Here is a 23648-nt window from a genome sequence, read left to right as displayed (position 1 = left end):
CTTTCTCGATAGCGGCTATAGCACTGTCCTGACGTCACCGACCTCTGAGCTGCGGCGGTGTCCGCGCGGTCCTAAAGTACGGCGCCGAAGCCTCGCCCCGCTCCGTTGATGCTCGCCCCCATAGAAGTACATCAAGTACTGCATTTAAGTACACATTCGAGGTACATGTACTTTACTTGAGTATTTCCATTGTATGCGACTTAATACTTCAACTCCACTGCATCTCAGTGGGACATATTGCACCTTTCGCTCTACTACATTTGTCTGACAGGTTACTTGTCACATTAGTTTTCAAACCACATGTCTCCAGATGTGTTGATCTTAAATGGTTGTGATAAGCTGGAGGATGTTACTGTGATGGAGCAACTGTTAAAGCTTTTAAACTGTTTAAAAAGCCTCTTGCATCAGCTGGAAAATGCATTGAGTTCATGAAAAGTTGACTTTGTAAAGGTGGTTCTCACAGTACAAACATATGATGTTATAGAATATGATGCATCGCTGTAGATTAAACTAAGGAGTTAAAAAGCACAACCGTAAACATCTAAAGCAGTAAAATAACACATGCATATTGATGCAACAGTAATATTAATCCAGAAAGCACTAACACACTGACAGTTAACATTTCACCGCACAATGAATACTTCTACATTTCATACTTTATTTACATTTTACTGATATTACAAGTAAGGGTTTGAATGCAGGGCTTTTTAGCAACTTTTAGCTGCTTAAGCAAAAGAGGCAGTCATCCATTTTCATAAAAAAATAAACATCTGTGTAAAGCTTTCTGTCCAGTACAGATGTCTACCTGATATCAGCCAAATATTCGCTCTGTTTTTGGTCTCACCTACTCCTGAGGGAAATATCATGTTGTTTTAGCTGCTAAATGCTCCGCTATGTTCACTAGTCTCTAACTGTGTGTCTGCATGCTGAGCAGGTTTCCTGGCTTCATCAGAAAACAGCAGCCTGCTGCTGCTTGAAACAACACTGATTACCAAAATAGTAAAATTGCAGATTATAGAACGATAAAAATGTGCGGAAATAGGTCAGACAGCAAATATGCTGCAAAAACCAGGAGCTAAAAAAGGTTAAAAAGCTTATAAAGCCGAGGGGAGTCAGTTGATAGTTCTTTCTTGACCCTTTACATTAAACAAGTAATGCATTAATATAAACATACATTGATTAGGCTTTAAATATTGATATTGGTTGTAAGATCAATTTAGTTGGAAGCATGTTTTATTGTCAGATACTGGAGCTACAATCAAATGATTTTAAAATATTTCTCCAGATTTTTAAAGTTATGTGTTCGAGTTCACCACCCAAACATCATCCCATATTTTATATTTTTAGGGATTTTATTGATACAAGTTGTGCTGAAACTGCAAACCAGACCTAATTCTGCCTGAATGGCCGGACTTGTTGTTGAGAGCTTGTGACTCTTCTGTAGGAAACGGATTTGAGTGAGAACAGTCAACTGATTCCCTCTTGGCACGCTAAATACTGCCTTCGGTGGAAAATCTCTTGTTTCTGTGACTCCGTCCTCACCCAGTGCATGCTGGGATTTCTGCACGTTTTCTCGCTAGAAAAAGAAACAGTTGTCTCAGACGCCCTGAGGCTACAAGGCTCCAGCTTTGCCCTGGTTTCCTCGGTGTTGGGTGTCACAGGACGTCCTCTGCAGCTGGTTTGATCAGATTACACTCTCCACTACCTGTGTGTCTCCACACCTTCATGTTAGTGTGGTGGAGTCTTATCTGATGACATGTCTGCAGCTGAAACATGCAGCAAAGCCTTTCACCGTCATTTACTTTCACGTTTATTTTCTTTGTGTAACAACCTGCCTGTTTAGTTTCAGGCTGGGCTGTTCCATTGACCGACCACAAGCAGCAACGCCTGCAGGACTCATGCAAAGACAATGGAGTAGAAGCACTGGGCCTTACAGGTACAGGTGTTTGTTGCATCCTTCAGGTGTACCGTTCTTATTCAATCTTGTGAAGGGAAAATTGCATTGGTGGGATACGGTCTCAAAAAAGCATGAAATGCATGTTTGAATAAATAATCCAAGGCACACTGTAGGGCTTTAGAGAACTAAGATGCCTTTATTCTACATGGCAAATGTATTTAAAATGACCAACTTGTTGCGACCGACACATTTAATTACATACAGGGCTTATCTGTAATATGCAAATAGAAGTCAGGGACAGATGAGGCTCTGACCTGCAGTTTCCGGGGTGATACAGTTAAAGTGTCTGTAAGTGAAGTTAGCTGAGTGGAGCAGGGTCGAGGATTCAGATCTGAAATCATTCGGCCTCTGAATTATTGATGAAAGCACTAAACCAGCAACAATTCTTGGATGATAAATGATGAAAAAGTGTTGCGGGTTATGTTCCTGCTTCCTGTTACGGAGACTCAGCAGAACGTTCCCTAATTTGCATCTGCTTGTTTTCACAAACCTGCAGGGAGAAATCAGAGCTTCCTAAAAGACAGCGGCACAGTATTATATATAGCACTTCATTCAATGCTGCCAGCTGCTAAAAAACAGATAATCGTACAACGATTACAGGATTATGGTATTTATTTTAAAGCCAAAACATTGTGCATTCAAATCCAACAGAAGTTTGCAACACATATAAATAATACATCCATGGAGTCACCATGTTGACTTCAGATGGCTCAGACTAACAGTCAATGTTTATTCTGCAGACCACAGAAAAAATAAAAATAAATGTTAAGATAGTATTTTTTAGCGACGCGAGCGCTGTAGCTTTTTGAATGGCAATGTTGGCCGTCACTTTTGTCCAGACTGGAATATCTCCTCAACAATTAACTGGGGTACCATGACATGTAGTACTTATATTCATGGTACCCAGAGGATTACTCCGACTGACTTTGGTGACCCTCTGGTGGCTTTTCATCTAGCGGCACCTTGAGGTTCACGATTGTGGTTTTGAGTTAGATATCTCACTATATTAACTTTTTGGTTGGATTGTGATGAAATGTGGTTCACGCGGTCATGTTGTGCGATCATGCGGTCACGTGGTAATTTGTGATTTTGGGCGATACAAAATAAACACATTTTGATTAATTGTATTATATTTGATGATCTGTCTTCAGCGCCATAATCAGGTTAACATGTTAATGTGTAGCAAAACTTTGGTTTATGACCAGAGAACTGACCTTCCGTTGTGTGCACTGCATGCAACATGGGGACATGATACCTGCTGAACTTCAACAAGTTCTCATGCTGATGTGAACATTCAGTTCAAAACGCCATGTGGACAGTTAAATATCGTTTTGTATTTTTTCTCGCCGTGAGCCAAACTAAAATGTTTGAAATGTAAATGGCCCAGTGTGTAGCATTTAGGGGCATATATTGGTGGAAATAGAACATAATATTCATATGTTTTCATTAATATATAACCACCTGTTTGTGATACCATAGTCATTTATATCTACATGATAAACCAAACATACATTGTATTATATTACTAAATCCTACACACTGCCCCTTTAAACCAAAGTTATAGCATACAGTTACAAATAGTTTATTGCAGATCCAGGGGCAGTTTTCTATATATATATATATATATATATATATATATATATATATATATATATATATATATATATATATATATATATATATATATTTGTTTTACATTGTTAACTGATCAAAACTCAACCCCATACTATTGAACTGCCATGAAAAAAACCCACCAAGTATAACTTGTTGACATTATCAAACATGTAGGGGTTTTAAGAATGACTATAAAGGGGTGAATTATCAAAACATACGGTAACTATTGAACACCTGGAAACCCGAGTGGGACAGCTGGAGGTTAGACATGACGTCTTTTTCACGTCAAAGAAAATCACAGATAAAATAAACAACAAAACTCTAACAAACATTTGATGAACAGACAGTGACAAACAAAGTTCACAGTTAGTCAGTTAGCTTCACAGGTGACGTGTCATGTTTCACGTGCTTTTCAATATCATATGACAACGACACTGGCGCAACTTTTATGACCATTACCATTCATGGGAAGAGAAAACTAAATAATACATGAAGAGCAAAATAGTTCTGTTGAACGGTTCAACCGCCATCAAAACTCTGTGCATTAAAGGAACACTTCAACCACAAAATGTCCATTTCTATATTAATTACTCACCACGCATTGCCTTGAATAGTTTTTCTCAAGTGCCTATATTTCACAATCGCTTAATTCATCGAGACGTTTTTGATTCTCCTTTCACCTTTGAGGCCTGCGAGGAATGAAAGTGGTCAAAAGTAACACGTGGTGAGTAGTTTATGTACAAATGGTAATTTCGTGGGTGAAGTATTCCTTTAAGATACTTTTTTTAAAGGTGGCAGTTCACCCAAAATCACACACACACACACACACACACACACACACACACACACACACACACACACACACACACACACACACACACACACACACACACACACACATAAAATGAAGGTGAATACATTCTAGTTTGTGCTGCTCAAAGTGTTGACAAATCACATAAATAAATGTGAAAGCCACTCGTCTTCCCTTAGGTTGATCCAGCTAACATGCTAATATTAGCATGCTAACACAAACGGTAGCATGTTAACACATTTAGTGAATATTATTTGTATTATTATGCATGGAGCTCAAAGTCTTATGGAAGGTATTGTTATTCTAAATGGACACAGTAAGTCTGTTTTGTCGCGTGAGGCCAAAACCTTCGCCGTCAAACTAAATATTTACACCAATTGCTTTCGTGGCAGAGACCTGTTTTAATTGTTGTTTTTGTTTATTTGCAAACTTGCGTGCAGCATGAGTAGCTGTAAATACAACCCTATAAATAACTTGTGGCTGACTCGTCATCAGACAGCTGAACCAACATTTCTGGAATCACATGAGAATCAAATTAATTTAGTACACAAACACAAAGTATTGCTATTTAAGACATCACAGTTCAAACAAGGAAAAATAAAAAAGGACTTTAGCCTCAAAATAGAATTATTCTGTAAACGTTCAAATAATAAACAATATATATATAAACAATGACAATATTGATCAGCTCAGTCAAACAAGAACCAACGTCCTCTTCTTAAAAAGTCTTTTAGGAGTGCAGCAGTGGAGGAAACCCAGAAAGTAAATAAAAAATGGATTTAAAATCAATCAATCACACAAATACATCTACTAATCTTTGAGCTCAGTTTGTCATAACATAGTGATTTGCCATTAATAGCTAAACTAAGCTAATAATATAACTCAACGAAATGAAATAAAACCAAATAAATCCTAAACTGCTCAAACCATATTCAATTTACTTATTAAAAATAAAAATAAAAGATATTTTAGGATTGTCATAAAGACTGATATCTGATTGGTTTACACTTCTTAGTGATTCCTCCCTGAGTTCGGCCTGTTACAACAACAACCACATCGCTCCTCTAAAAACCTGTTTCCTATGTGACTACGACTGCTGGTATCTTCAATATGAGGGCCTTTCGTGGAGGATAGAGCCATTTATTGATTTGATTTCTCATGTGGGATTTGGTGGAAGAAAGGTCTGTTCATTGCTGGCATCATTAATGTTTTAAAGGAGGCTCAAAGGACCGTGAACTCATTTAGTTCACTGTCATTAAGGTGCTTTTCTCCAACTAAAATGCCTTGTCGCGACTCCACCTCAATGCTCAAATAAACGAGAACCACACAAATAAAATCCTCCATTCAAACACCTCACAAAAACAAAACAAATATAATCTTCTGCCATCGCTCTGCATCATTTTCTCCTTCTGTAAAGAAGAAAACTTCCCCGTCGTCCCGGAGGACCTGCATGGCGACTGTGGCGGCCATCTTGTTTCTGGCTCACAGGTGGGCGGAGGTGGAGAAGCAGAGTTTCAGGGTGAAGGGGTTGGAGGTGTCTGCAGGTCAGAGAGGGAGAGCAGGTCTATCAATATATGGATACAATATATATATATATATATATATATATATATATATATATATATATATATATATAATTATATATATATATAATTATATATATATATATAAACTGTTTTTGCATTATCTTTTGCGGCGTAGCATGCTAATATGCTAAATGTTAATACAGATTTTTCATATATATATATATATATATTAAACATAATACATCTATTTTACAGGCAAACATCATGTAGTGATGGGCCTTCACCCAGCAGAGAAGCTGTCTCTATTTTTTATTTTTTTTTATCAGATCAGTGTGAAGCCTGACATCTAGTGGTCGTCTATCAGCTGTTCGATGACATCACCGTCTGAGTCCAGCCAGCAGCAGTCGTTCATTCCTTGTTGACCTCGGTGGAAGGACAGATGTGAAGGAGGATTCACAAGACCTTCGGATGATTAGAGAATCCGACTGCACTTACACCGCTAGTGGTGTTGTTTTATCATTTCAAAATTGTTTAAATAGAAAACGAGTACAGTGGCAAACTAGATGTTGGACAATTCAAGGAAGGATCCCTGAGAAAAATAGAATTCAACCTCCTAAGAAAGATGTTTTCAATGAATCCATAATGTACAATTAAACCTGGACGGTGGATGTCATTAATGTCTGGATGGTGCATGCGTCGCTTTAAATGTTCTGCTGCAAGGAATTGTGGGACGTCATTATTTCACATAGGATGGCCCCTTGCTAAAGGAGATAGGAAAGGAATCATTGAAGCACCTTTCCTCAGCATTTGGAGAACTCAACCAGACACTGTTGTAATAAACTCTCCCTGATGGTGCATTCAAGGACACTGGGACTTCCGAGGTTTGCGGGATGGCTGCTGAACAGCCACTTTCTAAAAAACTGTTTTTGCATTATCCTTTGAGCTTAATGGTGGTGTGAGCATGCTAATATGCTAGATATTACATACTAAAGTTCATCTATGCAGTGCTGATGAGATAATGGGAAATCACCGAGTGCATCATCACACCCACAGTTATTGATATTTTTGGTAAATCTGCTTCTTCTTTCTTCCTGCCAGTGAGCGTTTCAGATGGATATTTTTTTCATGTCTGTGTACAGAGCTGGAGTCGGGATGGGTCCGCTTATCTCAGTGTAAACTTTGAAGACACAAATCAACAGTGGTTTGTTTAATCTGGCACTATTTCTTGAAGAACCGGAGCAGTGACTGCAGCTCCTCCTGAAAGTCTTGTTGTCTCAGTGAGTACTGAGCAGATGGATGAACCGTTTGGTGTTCATCAAGGTGAGGCAAAAGGCACCTGGTGAACTTGGGTCGGCCGATGACCACGCCCACATCAGTCACTACTGTATCATCAGTGTGTGTCAGAGTACCTACTGGGTATTCTGATCTGGTGGTGGTTGAGGACGGTCAGAGCTTCCACGGCTTCAGTTTTATTGTCGAACTCCAGCAGACCAGACAGAGTCTTAGAGCTGGCTGCTGGGAAGAGGAAGAGGAAGAAGAAGAAAAAGGAGAAGAGTGGAACATGTGTGTCTGTTGAAATATCTACTTTCTATTTATAATGTATCCAATAAGTATTAGTAATATGTGTTGTCTGCTGTGTGATTGGTTGAACTCACATTTGGCATCAAAGAGCTTGAACTTGGTGAAGGCGGGAACGTCGCGTTCAGTACAGAGCTGCAGGTGAGAAACAGAGACGGGAGGTCAAACTGTTTTTAAAGGCACAGGAACCAACTGAATGACCCTCTGCTCACTCCTGACTGCAAAACCGTGGTCAGCCCTTTCACAGTGGGTTTTCAGTTCACGGCAGTTAATTCGTATTCCGCATTCAGCATTCAGATGGCAACGGACAATATGCAGAACTTGAGGGTTCAAATCCGTAGTCCACAAACACCAATGGGTGACGTCATGGTGACTATGTCTACTTGTTATAGACAGTTTATGTTAGGGTGACCAGACGTCCTCTTTTTCCCGGACATGTCTTCTTTTCGAGACCTAAAAAATGCGTCCGGCAGGGATTCCAAAAACGTCCGGGATTTTGCCTTGTTGGATATTTGTTTTTCTCTGGGTATTTCACAAACTAGTTATTACCCCCTTACAAGTTTTGGAAATGGTATCTCCCTTACGTTCAACCTTCTTGCGCAAGCTCTGACTGTAGAGAGAACTGTCATAGGTCGACCGATCTCAGTGTTACCAGATGCACGATAATTATCCTCCAAATACGAGCATTTTGTGCCTTTCGTACGATACTTCGCCATTTCCAATCTGGCAACACAGAGCACCTTGCCACCTCCACCAGTTGCATTGTTTACAACAGCACATGCCATCTGCAGCCATGCCGAAACGTAAATGCAAGTTCACGGCATACCCTCCCCCCCCCCCCCCCCCCCCCCCCCCCCGGTCACCCTAGTCTATGTTGCAAACAAGATAGCATGGTTTGTGCCTGCAAGTTTCCGAATTGCACGAATTAAATGACTCCCACATGTAAAAGTCGCGTCTCATCAGCGAAGGTGTCCCTCAGAGCTCCATACTGGGCCCCATTTCTCTCTTTGGCAATTTCCACCTCTTCAGAAAGCTCTCAGTAATCCAACGTTTTCCAACCACTGGAGCATCTCATGCCGGTGTGAGCTCACCTTGTGCAGCTGGTGCTGGCTCAGGGTGGGCGGGGCGTTGTAGAAGTGCAGGACGGTGGCGGGCGGCTGGATGATGTTCCTGCTGCTCTGAGCGCTGCTGAAGCGGTTGTTTCTGGTCAGACTGAAGTCCTGGTAGCTGGTTCTGCCGTCGGCCAGCTCAAACACCTGACTGGGAATCACCGCCTGCTGCTTGGACACGCTGAGAGGCGAAGGCGGGGGGTTTGGATAGATGGAGGGGGGGATGATAAACAAAGACATGTAAACACGGAAGGATGGGAGGAAGAAGGCGGTCTGTCAGGGACATGATGTTCAAGCTGCTTGAGACAAAGCTATGAAATGTTCAGACTGAAGGAATCAAATGTTGCAACGGGAGAAAAGTCAAAACACAGCGTCCTTTTTTAGCTTGTGAGCAAAAAATATGGGAAAATATGAATGGCTTGTTTTCATCCACTATTTCTGTGTGAATATTACTATATAAACAGGTGTATTTTATAATCCAGTGAGTGCCATGATAAGAGCACACAGCAAGATGAGGTCATTGAAAGAGCTTCGGTCAAAGCTCAAACGATGGAAAACCATGTGGAAAACATTATGGAAATATGACATTTGTCTGTTTGTTTCATGTGTTAATGTGAGGAAGGTTCCAGACTCTTCATCGCTCTTTTATTCACAGAGTCTGTTTCCGTTTGCTTTTTTATCCAACAGCCAGCCAACAACTTCTTCATTTTCCTGATTCAAGTTTTTATGGGAAAAATAAAAAAATGTGATAAAAACAAGATGGATGCAAACAGACTTTTGTGTTTGCATCACTAAATCTCTCAATTGAGTTCTGAGCAAATTACAATATTCCCTGATGATGTTTTGTGTGGCATGCAACAACAATATAAACCAAATCAAATGTTGCAAAAAGTTCATATCAATATCTTTTAGTCTATTTTGCATTCTTGTGTTTAAGTGATATTTTTGGCTTGATGGTTGGTGCAAAAAGAAAGGCCGGCCATGTCGTGTCCTTTCGGTCAGCAGGTATCCCGATGACTCACCAGACGTTGAGTTTTTTCCCAAACACCTTGACGCCGTTGAGGTGAGTCACGGCCCGGTCCACGGCGTACTCGTCCCCCATCTCCACCAACGCCGTGCCGGCAACGCTCTTCATGAATTTCACCTGCGAAACACAACCGATCGGGGTTTTCAGAGGGATCGTATCTTCCAGACGACTGACAGGCGGCAGAACTGCGACGCCTGGAGGTCGACCCCGGTCGCTCTGAGGGTCACGAGAGGACGAGCGCTCACCTTCTCCACGTTGCCGTAGAGACAGAAGAGGTTGAAGATGCAGCTGCAGTTCATCTTGGCTGGATGGAGGCCGCTCACCATGGCGACTGAGCTGGAGGCGGAGTGGCCCAGGAAGGAGGAGTAGGAGGAGGAGGAGGAGTAGGAGGAGGAGTGGGAGGTCTTAGGGTGGAGCAGCGGGTAGGAGATCATGTCCTGCACCTCCTCGCTGCGCCTCCTGTACCTGCTGTTCGCAGGCAGAGGCAGCAGGGGGCAGTGCGAGCCTGCAGAGACACACAATACTCTGTCAGGCATCAGGATGAGACAGACAGACAGACAGACAGACAGACAGACAGTACCATAACCGTTGGATGGATGCTCTCCCAGTATGGCCTGCCGCTGCCTCCCTTTTCCCCTCTCTGCAACACACACAAACACACATGTCTTAGCCAAAAAAGAGCTCACAAAAAGGTTGTTGCTAGTAGTACTTTCTCTCTCTCTCTCACACACACACACACACACTGAAGTGTAATGGTCGGGGTTAGCAGAGTCTGACCCACAGAGCAGCGGGAGGTGAAAGTGAGCGCTTCCTCTCTGATGAGAATCTATTTCCATCAGCAGCTTCACCAGCGACCTTCAGACTGCAGTTTAACCTTGGAGTCTCCAGGCAGAGCTCGGTGAGCGGCTTCACCTCCACGCCGGCTACCCTCTCCATCCATACAACCCCCTCTCACCGCCGCTCGGATCATTTCGCCGCGCGGGTATTTACAGAAGAGTGAAGCGTTAGCACTTCCTGAATGACTGACAGAAGGTCAATCTCACCTTCACGGTAGTTCAATCAGATTGAACGCTCAGGCTCTTGAACAGACGACTGCATGTCAATGCAGAATCTGGAAGCAACGGGACAAGATTTTGCCATCACAAGTGTTCTGGTTTCCATTTTTGCAGTTTGTAGTTTGCAGTATTGAGCAATCACGTTGCAGCTTTGGTTGCACGTAGGTAAACGATGTAATCTTTGTTATTACTTCATTTTTAAAGGGGCGGATTTACAATTTTTACATTTCTCTTTTTCAACTAAATGCAAGGAGACTAAAACATGATTTTTTTCTACATCTGAAAAACTGTTGCCCGGAGATAATGTCTCCCTTGAATGCACAATGAAATAGTCAACTCGAGACGGGCAAAGACACCCGCAGTCACGACAGTCCCCTGAACTAACCACGTCTCATTCCAGCGGACTGTCGTGACTCCAGATGGGTAATGTAGCGGCTGCGCTACTTTTTGACCGGGAATACACTCTTTGTGCACGTTAACGGGTCAGTGTGTTGCATTCAGGGGGACCTATTGGCATAAATTAAATATAATATATGTTTCATTTAGTGAATAATCACCTGAAAACTAGAACGAGACGTTTATTTCCACATGCAGATGCGGATTCTACTCATTCAATTCAATTTATTTGGCAGAGCCAAAAATCACATATCACAAATTGGCCTTACAATCTGTACAGTCATACAACATATTTGTTTCTGCCAGACCCAAAGTGTCCTGTTTGAGGTTAGATATACAAATAAAATGACACATAAAATCAATCAAGATGCAAATAGACACTCGCAAATCTCTCAGCGTTGATATTCTCCTGACATTGCTGAATCAGAAATGTAGGACATGGAGGTAAGCTCCTCCTCCTTCGTTGTGCATCAGAAACACAAGGTGAAAACTCCTGTGTGTGTGTGTGTGTGTGTGTGTGTGTGTGTGTGTGTGTGTGTGTGTGTGTGTGTGTGTGTGTGTGTGTGTGTGTGGTCCTACCTCGCTGCAGGAGGAAGGGTTTGGTGTAATCCCAGCTGCTGTTGTCATTGCGGACGACGTTCAGTTTGTTGGGCTGCAGGGGGCGACAGAGCACAGCACCTCTGGGTGGGTGTGTGTGCGTGGGCTCGAGAGTGAGGGCGTGTATGTGTGCACGCACCCGAGTGTGTGTTTGTCGAGAGCGCTGTGCGTGTGCGTGTGTGTGTGTGCGCGTGTGTGTGTGTTTACCCGAGCGTACTCGATCTTGAGCGTGCAGCAGCCGGCGTAGATGTCGGCGCCGTTCAGAGCCAGTTTGGCCTTCTGAGCGTCCTCCACTGACTCAAACGTGAAGGAGCTCGTTAAGGGCAGCAGCCAATCAGAGGAGAGGAAACAAGACCACCACTATCCTCAAGGAGATCTACTGTCAGACGTAGAGGATCTGAATGAGAGTTCTACTGGCTTTAATCCTCCTCTGCCTTTCTGTTGTACAGCAGTAAAGCTGAAGTTAAAGGCACTACTTACATTACTGCATCAATAATTATAATACAATATTAAATATGTGTGATCCTGAAAATGTCCATTCTTCATAATGAGGACTTTTACTTGTTGGTACTTTTAGTATATTCTAATCCTGATTCTGTATATTTACACTGTGGATATGTGAGTACTGTCTCCACTGACTTGAAAAATACTTTACACACTTTACACACTTTACACACTTTACACACACACACACACACACACACACACACACACACACACACACACACACACACACACACACACACACAGTCAGGATATTCCACCATGGCCTGGATGCCGTTGCGCTTGAAGATGACAATGCGCATGACGTTAACGACGGGGTTACAGACGGTGTAGAGAATATCCTGTGAGAGAGAGAGAGAGATGGAGAAAGGGAGAGAGAAAGGGAGAGAGAGGGAAAGAGAGAGGAGGGAGGTAGGAGAGAGTAAGAAATAGGTAGGTACAGCGGATGGGGGAGGGAGGGAGAGACAGAGGGAGAGAAGGAGAGAGAGAGGGAGGGAGAGAGAGAGAGGGAGAGAGATAGGGAGAAGGAGAGAGGGAGGGAGAGGGATAGAGAAAGGGAGAGGGAGAGAGAGGGAAAGAGGGAGAGAGGGAGAGAGGGAGAGAGGGAGAGAGGGAGAAAGAGAAGGAGAGGGAGAGAGGGAGAGAGAAAGGGAGAAGGAGCGAGAGGGAGAAAGAGAGAAAGAGAGAGGTAGAGGGAGAAAGAGAAGGAGAGGGAGCGAGAGGGAGAGAGAGAGGAAGAGGGAGCGAGAGCGAGAGAGAAAGGGAGAGAGAGAGGGAGAGGGAGCGAGACAGGGAGAGAGAGGGAGCGAGAGAGAGAGAGAAGAAGAAAGAGAGAAGGAGAGAGAGAGAGAGGGAGAGAGAGAGAGAAAGAGAGAGAGAAAAAGAGAGGGAAAGGGAGAGAGAGAAGGAGAGGGAGCAATAGGGAGAGAGAGGGGGAGAGGGAGAGGGAGAGGGAGCGTGAGAGAAAGAGAGAGAGAGGGAGAGAGAGAAAGGGAGAGAGAGAGGGAGCGAGAGAGGGAGAGGGAGAAAGAGAGAGGGAGAGGGAGAGAGAGAAGGAGAGGGAGCGAGAGAAAGAGAGAGGGAGAGGGAGAGAGAGAAGGAGAGGGAGCGAGAGAAAGAGAGAGGGAGAGGGAGAGAGAGAAGGAGAGGGAGCGAGAGGGAGAGGGAGCGAGAGAGAAAGGGAGAGAGAGAGGGAGAGAGAGGGAGCGAGAGAAAGAGAGAGGGAGAGGGAGAGAGAGAAGGAGAGGGAGCGAGAGGGAGAGAGAGAGAGAGGGAGAGGGAGCGAGAGCGAGAGAGAAAGGGAGAGAGAGAGGGAGCGAGAAAGGGAGAGAGAGAGGGAGGGGGAGAGAGAGAGAGAGGGAGAGAGAGGGAGCCAGAGGGAGAGAGAAGGAGAGAGAGAGGGAGCAAAAGAGAGAAGGAGAAAGAGAGAGGGAGAGGGAGAGAGAGAGAGAGAGATACGGAGAGGGAGCGAGAGAGAGAGGGAGAAAGAGAGAGAGAGGGAGAGAGAGAGAGCACAGTGATGAATGGCAGAAATCACACAGCAAGAATAACTTTTTTTTCAAACATTAAATGTTTTGCTGATTGGTAGAAATATGAGAAAGGGTTTTTGATGGTGGAAGTTCTGCTGGGGGTTGTGTGGTATTAAGGAGTTTACTTTAGAGATCATTTAACTGCCGGTGGACGAAGTTCTCGCTCACCGTGGTGATGGGGTACAGCGGGTTCTGGACGGACAGCAGCAGGACTTTGTTCCCGCTGGTGGGGTCGTCTGCGTTGGTGGGCCGGGTGATCCTCTGGCTGGTGGAGAAGTTGAAGAAGGCCTGCTGCTCGGCGACGCACACGGCCTCACGGGCTCCACGCGACACGCAGCGCTCGGCGCTCTCCACGCTGTCGAACTCCACCAGAGCCTGGCGCTTGAACGGCATCATCATCACGTAGCTAACCGCGGAGGAGACGGGCGTGAGAACCAGGTGTGATAAGCAGTTTGTCTTAGTGTGAGACAGAGATTCAGGTTAAACCTGCAGAAACTCTTCAGATTCCATTAATTAATGCATAAAAAAACGTGGAAAATGCTGCACTCGAGGGTTTTGATATTGTTCACTGTTAAAAAAAACAATCAGTCGGAAGTTACCAAAATTAAACGAGTATAAATGACACGCTTAAATGCATTTGAGTGTCAAGTGAAATGTCTAAATGAAGTCATGTTTTACCAAATTACCGCAAACTAAGTGACACACAGACAAACTGGTGCCGGTACCGTGACAGTACAGTGGTTGGTTGATCACCCCCTGGTGGACGGCTGCAGTATAGGTCAGAAAGAGGGCCGAACTGAAAGGTCAAAGGTCAAATCAACTTTTCCCATCGATGGATTCTGTCATTTCACATAGTTCTTATCACGCTGGTATGTTGAAGTGGACATTTTTTGTTTTAATTATTATTTATTTGATTGGTTGAGTCAGGTAGCACGTTTACGTTCATACCTCAGTGTTGGCAGACATGTCAACTTGATCATGAATTTATTGATAGAGGGTTAGCGTCTTCCTAGCCAAACAGCCACGTGGTGCTAACGTAGCAGCTAGGTGGCTACCACCCTAACCAGCTGTGCCTGTGCTTGGCACGCTATCGGACCAGATCAATACTGCGCAGGCTCTGGCTCTCAAGCGCAGAAAACATGGCCGCCCCCGTATCCGGGATATTAAGGCTTCTCTTTTGTACAGTGGCAGGAAGTAAAGACGCGTCGTCAATGCATGAAATCAGGTTTAATATCAAATGATCAATGTAAAGCTGATTGATTAACCAGATAACCAATTATCATAGACATCATTTATATTTCAGACAAGACACATTTCTCAATACTGATCCTGGGTCTGTAAATTAAGAACTTCCATAGGGTACTTTTTGATTCTTCTGCTTTTTCCTCCTCATTATTTAAATCCTTGCAGGAAACTGCGAAGATGTGAGCAATATCTCTTCACTCTGCTTCTTTCATGACTTAGGTTTTATCACCACTTTGAGAGTCCTTTCAGCTCTTTTAATGATCTGTTCAACACATTGAATATATGTGATCTTAGCTGTGACACACACACACACACACACACACACACACACACGCAGCGAGTGTATTTTCTACAAAACTACCTGTCAAAGTCCTGCCACCAATACAAAAACCATGAGTCCAACCGACAACATAAGATTCTGCCGTTTGTGGTGGTGTAGAAAATGTCTCGCCATTTTTATCGCGATTTTCGTGAAAGCGGCTGGGTGAATCTCGGAGAAAAGTCACTGAACACCGTTCACGATCAGGCAGCAGGCTTTGATGTATTTTGATCAGGCGGCAACCTCCGGATCTGCCGAGTGAAGCCAATGCAGAAGGGTCTTAAAACCGTCATTTTCTCTACTGACCAGCAGTTGCAAAAACAAGTCTGGTTGTATAGAAGTCTATGAGAAAATGACTCTACTTCTCTCTTGATTTATTCCCTCAGTAAACATTGTAAACATGAGTTTATGTCTCAATCTCTAGTTTCAAGTCTTCTTCAATAAAGCATGATGTTCAATTAGTAAATTATGGTAATTTAGAGTCAAAAAGGGAGTATGCTTTAGGGCGGGGCTTAGTGTGATTGACAGGTCGCTGCCACTACCAGAGTCGTATACGGCGTCTCTACGTCACTCCTCCGCATTTCAAATGTGATAACTTCCGTTCATTGGTTGTAAAAAAAACAACAATGGCAGTACAGTAATCCAAGATGGCGACGTAATCCAAGATGGCGACGTAATCCAAGATGGCCGAACTCCAGGCTTCATAACATCAGTCCACAAACCAACGGGTGACGTCACTACGAATACGTCCACTTCTTATATACAGTCTATGGTTTTTACACATGTGCTAGCTAAGATGTGGGAGGAGTAGCACGGCAAAAAACGCAGCGGAAGATGGAGAATATAATGAATACGCCCGCAGGATAATTAGTCATTATGCTGTTGCACACTAAGGCGCCACTATCTGCTAAATAGTGTAAGCTAGCTGCTACACACAGAAAGAGTTCCACACTGCCGTGTGTCTGTTATTCAAACATGTCAGTCATCTCAAAGGAATCAAAGGAATATGTGGAATTTAAAGTAAAGTATTTGTTACCAGATGTTGCCGAACTTGTCGAGCGCCTCCACCAGATCCGCCTCCACCACGGCGTCACAGAGTCCGCGGACGTGGACGACCGGGGACGGCGGGATGCGGTGACTGTCCTCCAGGGCGTCCTGCAGAGAGACAACCAAGACAAACACTCAGTACAGTGCAGGTACTTGTACTGCTAAAGCTACATGAGGCTGAGAACACTTGTGTACTTGTACTGCTGATACTTTAACTACATGAGGCTGAGAACACTTGTGTACTTGTACTGCTGATACTTTAACTACATGAGGCTGAGAACACTTGTGTACTTGTACTGCTGATACTTTAACTACATGCTGCTTAGAATACAAGTGTACTTTTACTGCTGATACTTTAACTACATGGAGCTGAGAATACTTCTGTACTTGTACTTCTGACACTTTACTAATCTGAGGGAACTTGTATTCTTTTACGACATAAAGCTGAGAATACTTGCGTGCTTTTTTTACATATAAAATGCACTTTTAAAAGGTCTTGGCATCTTTTACCTCAGTAAAGTGTCTAAATGCTTTATTTTGTGTCTCTTTGTTCAGCTAAGAATACCTTTTAGGTCGATGGCAGAGAAAGAGACGTTGGTCTGGAGCGTAAGTAAACGGAAATACAACTTTATTGATAGTCATGGTTGTAGCAGGAGGTGAGAAATAAATCGGTTACAGAGAGAACATCTTCTCATGCCGACAGAGACGATGACGATACGCTCACTGCGTCTCTCAGGAAGCGCTGCAGCTTTTGCAGCCTGACCTGTTTTCTGCAGCAGGTTCAGGCGCTTCACGCCAACGCCTGCAGGAAGCATGCTCCGGTCGGGTTGATGACCTCTCTGGATGAGGTGACTCACCCGTCCAACTGTTGGGTTTTCCGGCTTTATCTTCGCCGACTAAATGACACATGTATACGCACGGCTTCCTGTAGGTTTGAGACGTTCTCCAAATAAACTTTGGGTTAAAGGAATCTCCAGAAATACGGCGTTTCCCAAATTATATTTCTTTCACTTTCAAATGGAAGGTCTGTTTTCACAAATGATGTGTTTTTGTGCAGACTTCAACCATGATAACTGGGTTTAGATCTCACCGTCAGGGTCGTCTTATATTCGGGCCAATAAGGCAATTAAATGCAACACAAACATTAGTTCCACTGCTCGTATATCTAATTTGTTCGCTCCTAATATGCATATTAATACACGTGTGTATGTAACTTATGTAAATCATTACATTTTTATTCAATTTAATGTAATATTTTCTTTGTTTCTTTCATTCTTTTTTATATGTTTGTATGTGTGATACAATACAATTGATTTATTCAATATTTTCTTTTATTATAGATTAGGTTTATTAGTAATAATGTTATATACTGTAAGTCACTCGTTTATACATATATATATATATATATATATATATAAACGCATGACTTATATATAAACGTATATATATACATATATGTATATATTATGTTCATAATTAACCTTTTTCCTTCTTCTAAATGTATTTTTGAATGCACAGATGGAAATGTTTATGCATCTTACATGTTATTGCACTGTAAACGGGGAATCTTTCAACAAAACAAACCATTATCATGAGACACACAGCGTGCAGTGAAACTAACGTCTCTCTGGAGAGTCTTGACCACGCGGCTGCACGTGTGAGGCCGGTTTGTGACGGGTTATTTGTGTCTGCTGCGAGTGTCTCTCTCTAACCTCAGACCCTTCTGAGAAACGCTTTCTGCTGAGTGCGAGTCTGTTCAGACGCTCGACTGCACCTACGCCGGGCCCGGTCGCCGTGGCAACGCCAAGCGGGAGGCAGGTGGTCGAGGAGGAAGAGAAAGGTACCGCGGACGCACTCAACGGGTCAGCGAGACAGAGACTGAAGTGTTGTTGTTGTTGTTGTTGTTGTTGTTTGTGGAGGTGAGAGTGATGCAGTTTGGTCACCTCGGTCACCTCGTAGTGAGAAGTTGAGAACTTCCTCCTCCTCGTTCACCATAGCAACTAGCTTTTTGTTGTGGTTAATGCGAGTGTCCGTGTGTGTGTGTGTGTGTGTGTGTGTGTGTGCGTGTGTGTGTGCGTGTGTGCTAGTTCCTTCCTGTCAGGCTGCTGTATTACAACGCTGTCTGACTGTCCTCCTTCTCCTTCACCATCATCACCTCCTCCTTCACCTCCTCTTCCTCCTCCTCCTTCACCATCATCACCTCCTCCTTCACCTCCTCCTCCTCCTCCTTCACCATCATCACCTCCTCCTTCACCTCCTCTTCCTCCTCCTCCTTCACCATCATCACCTCCTCCTTCACCTCCTCTTCCTCCTTCTCCTTCACCATCATCACCTCCTCCTTCACCTCCTCTTCCTCCTTCTCCTTCACCATCATCACCTCCTCCTTCACCTCCTCTTCCTCCTCCTCCTTCACCATCATCACCTCCTCCTTCACCTCCTCTTCCTCCTCCTCCTTCACCATCATCACCTCCTCCTTCACATCCTCCTCCTCCTTCACCATCATCACCTCCTCCTTCACCATCATCACCTCCTCCTTCACCTCCTCCTCCTCCTCCTTCATCATCATCACCTCCTCCTTCACCTCCTCCTCCTCCTTCACCTCCTCCTCCTCCTTCACCATCATCACCTCCTCCTTCACCTCATCCTCCTCCTCCTTCACCATCATCACCTCCTCCTTCACCATCATCACCTCCTCCTTCACCTCCTCCTCCTCCTTCACCATCATCACCTCCTCCTTCACCTCCTCCTCCTCCTTCACCATCATCACCTCCTCCTTCACCTCCTTCTCCTCCTCCTTCACCATCATCACCTCCTCCTTCACCTCCTCCTCCTCCTCCTTCACCATCATCACCTCCTCCTTCACCTCCTCCTTCTCCTCCTTTACCATCATCACCTCCTCCTCCTCCGTGAGCTAACAAGCCTTTAACGAGGCTGTAGGCAGCATGATGCATCATTTATAAACCCCTAGAGAGAGAGAGAGAGAGAGAGAGTGTGTGTGTGTGTGTGTGTGTGTGTGTGTGTGTGTGTGTGTGTGTGTGTGTGTGTGTGTGTGTGTGTGTGTGCAGAGAGGAGATCTGACTCTGATGGTTTGTCCCTGTGCAGCTCATGTAAACAAACAGCTCTGTGATGTCTCAACGACGTTTGATAGACGTTTTTTTGAAGACGACTCGGTCCAATCAGACTGCAGCAACACAACAAGTTGGTTGTGTAAACTTCATACTTTGCATATTTTAAACTAGGCGTCAGATCTCCGCAGTCCAAATATGGTCACTTCCATTTACTGGTTGCAAAAAAACCAAGATGGCGACGGCACTAAAGGCCGAACTCGATGCATCAAAACGGAAGACTGCAAGCCAATAGGTGACATCACGACGACTAGGTCCACTTATTATTTAAAGTCTATGAATTTTCAACAACAGGTTCCTGCAAATGGTACGATGAATCACGATAAAAGCCTTGTTAAGAATTTGAAGGAGTCCCTCCAATTAGAAACGTACACAGGTATCGGTACAGGTGGTGTTGCGTTTGCATTAACTGCAATTTTAAAGGAGGCTTCAAACTAAAACACGACCAATTATCAATCAGAGTGAATTAGAAATAAAGGCGTGTCTCTAATAAAGGCCTGCTTGATGTGAATGCCGCTCTGCAGTTGGTGGACAAACCAGTCGATGGCTGGAGGAACGGGTTCATGAGGGTTTATTGCTCCGTTTACTGAAGGCCTCAGTTCTCGGGTCAATTCTACACCTCGACTGATGATTTCTGTTTGATCTTCACTCTCGTATATCCAAACCATAAAGCACGCGAGATCAAAGGTGCTTTGATGTCGGCTGAAGTCTGCAGACGGCGGAATATAATCCACCGGCAGGTGATTCAGTCGCTGCCTCCTGGACGTGCGAATCATCATCAGGAGGTAAAGTAAAACAGTTTGAGCGGCGTGGCTGACGTGTAGCGAGACAGGAACTATGCTTACATTTTTAATCTCGTTCTGTCCTGTTTGAAAGCACTTTGCTCCATTGAAGTGGAGGCTAATTAAAAAAACAGGAGCTGCCAGATTTGAATAATTAAAATGTAAAACACTGGTTGGCAGCGTTGCGATGCGGACAGTCTGTCTGTCTGTCTGTCTGTCTGTCTGTCTGTCTGTCTGCAAACAGCTTCAATCTAACCTCGAGCGACTCCTCTTAGTACTTAAAACCTCCTGAACGGCATCAGAGTCTCCTGAAGTACCTCTAACTCCTACACCCTTCTAGAAACCTCCTGCAGGAGACCGTAGAACGTACACGAGACCATTTGTACGCGCAGGATATATCAAACCTCTTAGAAAGCCGCTAAAGGGCCACAAACTAAATATAAATCAGAGAATCACCTTCTCCGAGAGAACCAAACACCCTCCATTACACGTGCAACATTTAAAAGCCTGTTAAAGTTTCTCGGGACTCCAACAGGACCAAATTCTAGCTTTAATAGACGTAGATGTTATTGTATGATGTTATCTTTTCATATATTTACTGTCTGTGGCATGTTTCTCCAGTGAGATCAAACTGAAAACACAAACGAGGTGACAGACTCACTCGGAATACCACAGGTGCATTTATCAAGGTGAACAGATGGCCTCGCTTCCTGCTGAGTGCGGCCACTTCCTGCCACTGCCAGAACCTCACAGAGAGGCCATGATGTCTCACCAAGCAGAGGATCAGAGCGCAAGAGGACAGATATCAAAATAATTGCGACTGTGGTTCAATGGTTCGCATGCCCGACTTTTTTTTTCTATTTTAAGAATTAGCCCGCGGCCGGACTGGACCCCCTGGCATGTTTGACACCCCTGATTTAGACCTTCCTACATGAAGCTCCTTGATCCTTCTAAATACCATTTCTTTCTTTACCATTTCGCAAGGGAACATTTCTGAAGGAACACCATGAGCAAGCATCTTCAAAACCTCTGCTAAACCCCTCAATGACCCACTCTGACTCTTACAGACTTAAAATCTCCTGGAGGAGGAACAAAAAAGAGCATGAGAGCGTGGAGACACTGACAGTCTTCTAAGGAGGCGGTGAAACATTCCCAAAGCTGCATGAGCAAAATATATATTCATTGCTGCATGAAGTTTAAGGACTTGACTCCTGATGCTTTACTGCCAGGGCTTTATTCTGCAAACTTCGACCTGTCTCTCATGAATTCATTTGATTTACAATCTTTTAATATTGTGCAGAGGAAATTATTTTGTGTGTGTTTTTTTTCTGTTCTCACGGACATGTTTATTTAAATGAAAATGAATTATTTATATGAATTTATGATACCTTGGTCCCTCGGCTCCTGCGGCTCCTGATCTCGGTGCCGCCGCTCAGCGCTGCCTCTCCGGCGGAGTCCTCCTCCGCGTCCTCCGGCTCTTCTCCGCCGGCCTCCTCTTCCGTCCGGAGCCGCTTGGCTGCCCGGTGGTATCCTCCTCCTCCTCTTCCTCCCCCTCTTCCTCCTCCTGCTCCTCCTGCTCCTCCTCTGTCTTCTCTCTCCTCCATCACGGACGAGACAGTGAATTCACGGATGAAGATGATCGGTTTGACGGAGGAAAGGACGTTGGCACCTTAACCTCTCTCTCTCTCTCTCTCTCTCTCTCTCTCTCTCTCTCTCTCTCTCGACAGATAGGAAACACACACACACACACACACACACGGCTCACTCCGCCACAATGTCAAGAGCAAAAACCCAGACGCTCACGTTCAGCGTCATTGTTACCATATAAGGATAATTATCTTGGACCACGTGCAGAGATGGATAATTATTTGGTTTGGACTTTTATTAGCTAAACAGATTGAAGCTGATTTTAACATCATGTTCTGCTCAATGATTTTAAACTGCATCACTGCAGCAGCCTCTAGTGTCTGCTTGCTGGACTTCAGTATGTTAGATCTATTGGTATTAAAGTGTAACTTCATCCACCAGGTTTATGCATAAGTACACCCGCTGCATAATAAAAATAAAAAAGCTAAATAAAAATGTGTCCACGTCCACTTCCTGTTTGAGGAAAGCATCGACAAATACGACTTTTATGGGGCACTGAATGTGATGCGTGCATCCAGATACAAATGACACAAGAGTTACCTTCGCCTAATTCCCCGCCGCCGGGAGGAGAGCATGGCGCCATCTTGCCATAGCAATGCAAATATGGGCAGTCTGCTCTCCTCCCGTCTGCAGCGGTCGCTCATTTTCTGTCCCCAGTGTGACGTTAGCATAAAAACATGGTGGGCTTAGTAAACTAACGTGAGCTAGCTACAGGCTGCAAGGCGGCAGCTGGGCTGGGAGCTAACGGTGAAAACAGCAATAGCACACCTCCGCTAGCAACAGCTACACCTCCGCTATGCCACCACTACACCTCCGCTACACCTCTGCTACACCACCGCTACACCTCCGCTATGCCACTGCTACACCTCCGCTACACCTCCGCTACACCTCTGCTACACCACCGCTACACCTCCGCTATGCCACTGCTACACCTCCGCTACACCTCTGCTACACCACCGCCACACCTCCGCTACACCTTTGCTACACCACCGCCACACCTCCGCTATGCCACTGCTACACCTCCGCTACACCTCCGCTATGCCGCCGCTACGTCACCGCTACACCTCCGATATGCCACCACTACACCACCACTACACCTCTGCTACACCTCCACTACACCTCTGCTATGCCACCGCTACACCTCCGCTATGCCACCGCTACACCTCCTCTACACCACCGCTACACCTCCTCTACACCACCGCCACACCTCCGCTATGCCACTGCTACACCTCCGCTACACCTCCGCTATGCCGCCGCTACGTCACCGCTACACCTCCGATATGCCACCACTACACCACCACTACACCTCTGCTACACCTCCACTACACCTCTGCTATGCCACCGCTACACCTCCGCTATGCCACCGCTACACCTCCTCTACACCACCGCTACACCTCTGCTATGCCACCGCTACACCTCCGCTATGCCGCCGCTACGTCACCGCTACACCTCCGATATGCCACCACTACACCACCACTACACCTCCGCTACACCACCGCTACACCTCCTCTATGCCACTGCTACACCTCCGCTACACCACCGCTACACCTCTGCTATGACGGCGCACTGCCGCTGTGCAGAGCTGCAGCGATTAGCTGAAGCCCCTCCAACTTTGTAAACAAAGTTTTGATTATATGCCAGAGAGGGAGAGCGACGACATCACTTCACTATATATCAAATACAGCGTCTTTAAAGTACCAAAAGTAGAAGTATTCATGATGCAAAATGGCCTATTTTTACTATAAAAAGATACATTATTAGACTATAATTATTGACGCAA

At 44.6% G+C, this 23648-nt stretch overlaps 1 protein-coding gene across 1 annotated transcript; it reads right to left on the bottom strand.

Moving 5' to 3' along the window:
• Positions 1–5864: 5864 nt before the first annotated feature.
• Positions 5865–21825, bottom strand: LOC306738288 (heterogeneous nuclear ribonucleoprotein L-like; the record flags this gene model as incomplete). Its single annotated transcript, XM_079220119.1, has 13 exons — positions 5865–5920; positions 7322–7420; positions 7564–7621; positions 8578–8776; positions 9618–9739; positions 9868–10127; positions 10203–10262; positions 11653–11725; positions 11878–11963; positions 12419–12515; positions 13872–14109; positions 16304–16422; positions 21610–21825. 13 exons carry the CDS (start codon positions 21823–21825, stop codon positions 5865–5867), a joined length of 1683 nt encoding a protein of 560 aa, XP_079076245.1.
• Positions 21826–23648: the final 1823 nt, after the last annotated feature.

Source organism: Taurulus bubalis (assembly GCF_910589615.1).
Source record: "Taurulus bubalis genome assembly, chromosome: 6".
Classification (NCBI taxonomy): domain Eukaryota; kingdom Metazoa; phylum Chordata; class Actinopteri; order Perciformes; family Cottidae; genus Taurulus; species Taurulus bubalis.
The sequence above is the reverse complement of the archived record's forward strand: the minus strand, read 5'-3'. Positions and strand labels throughout refer to the sequence as shown.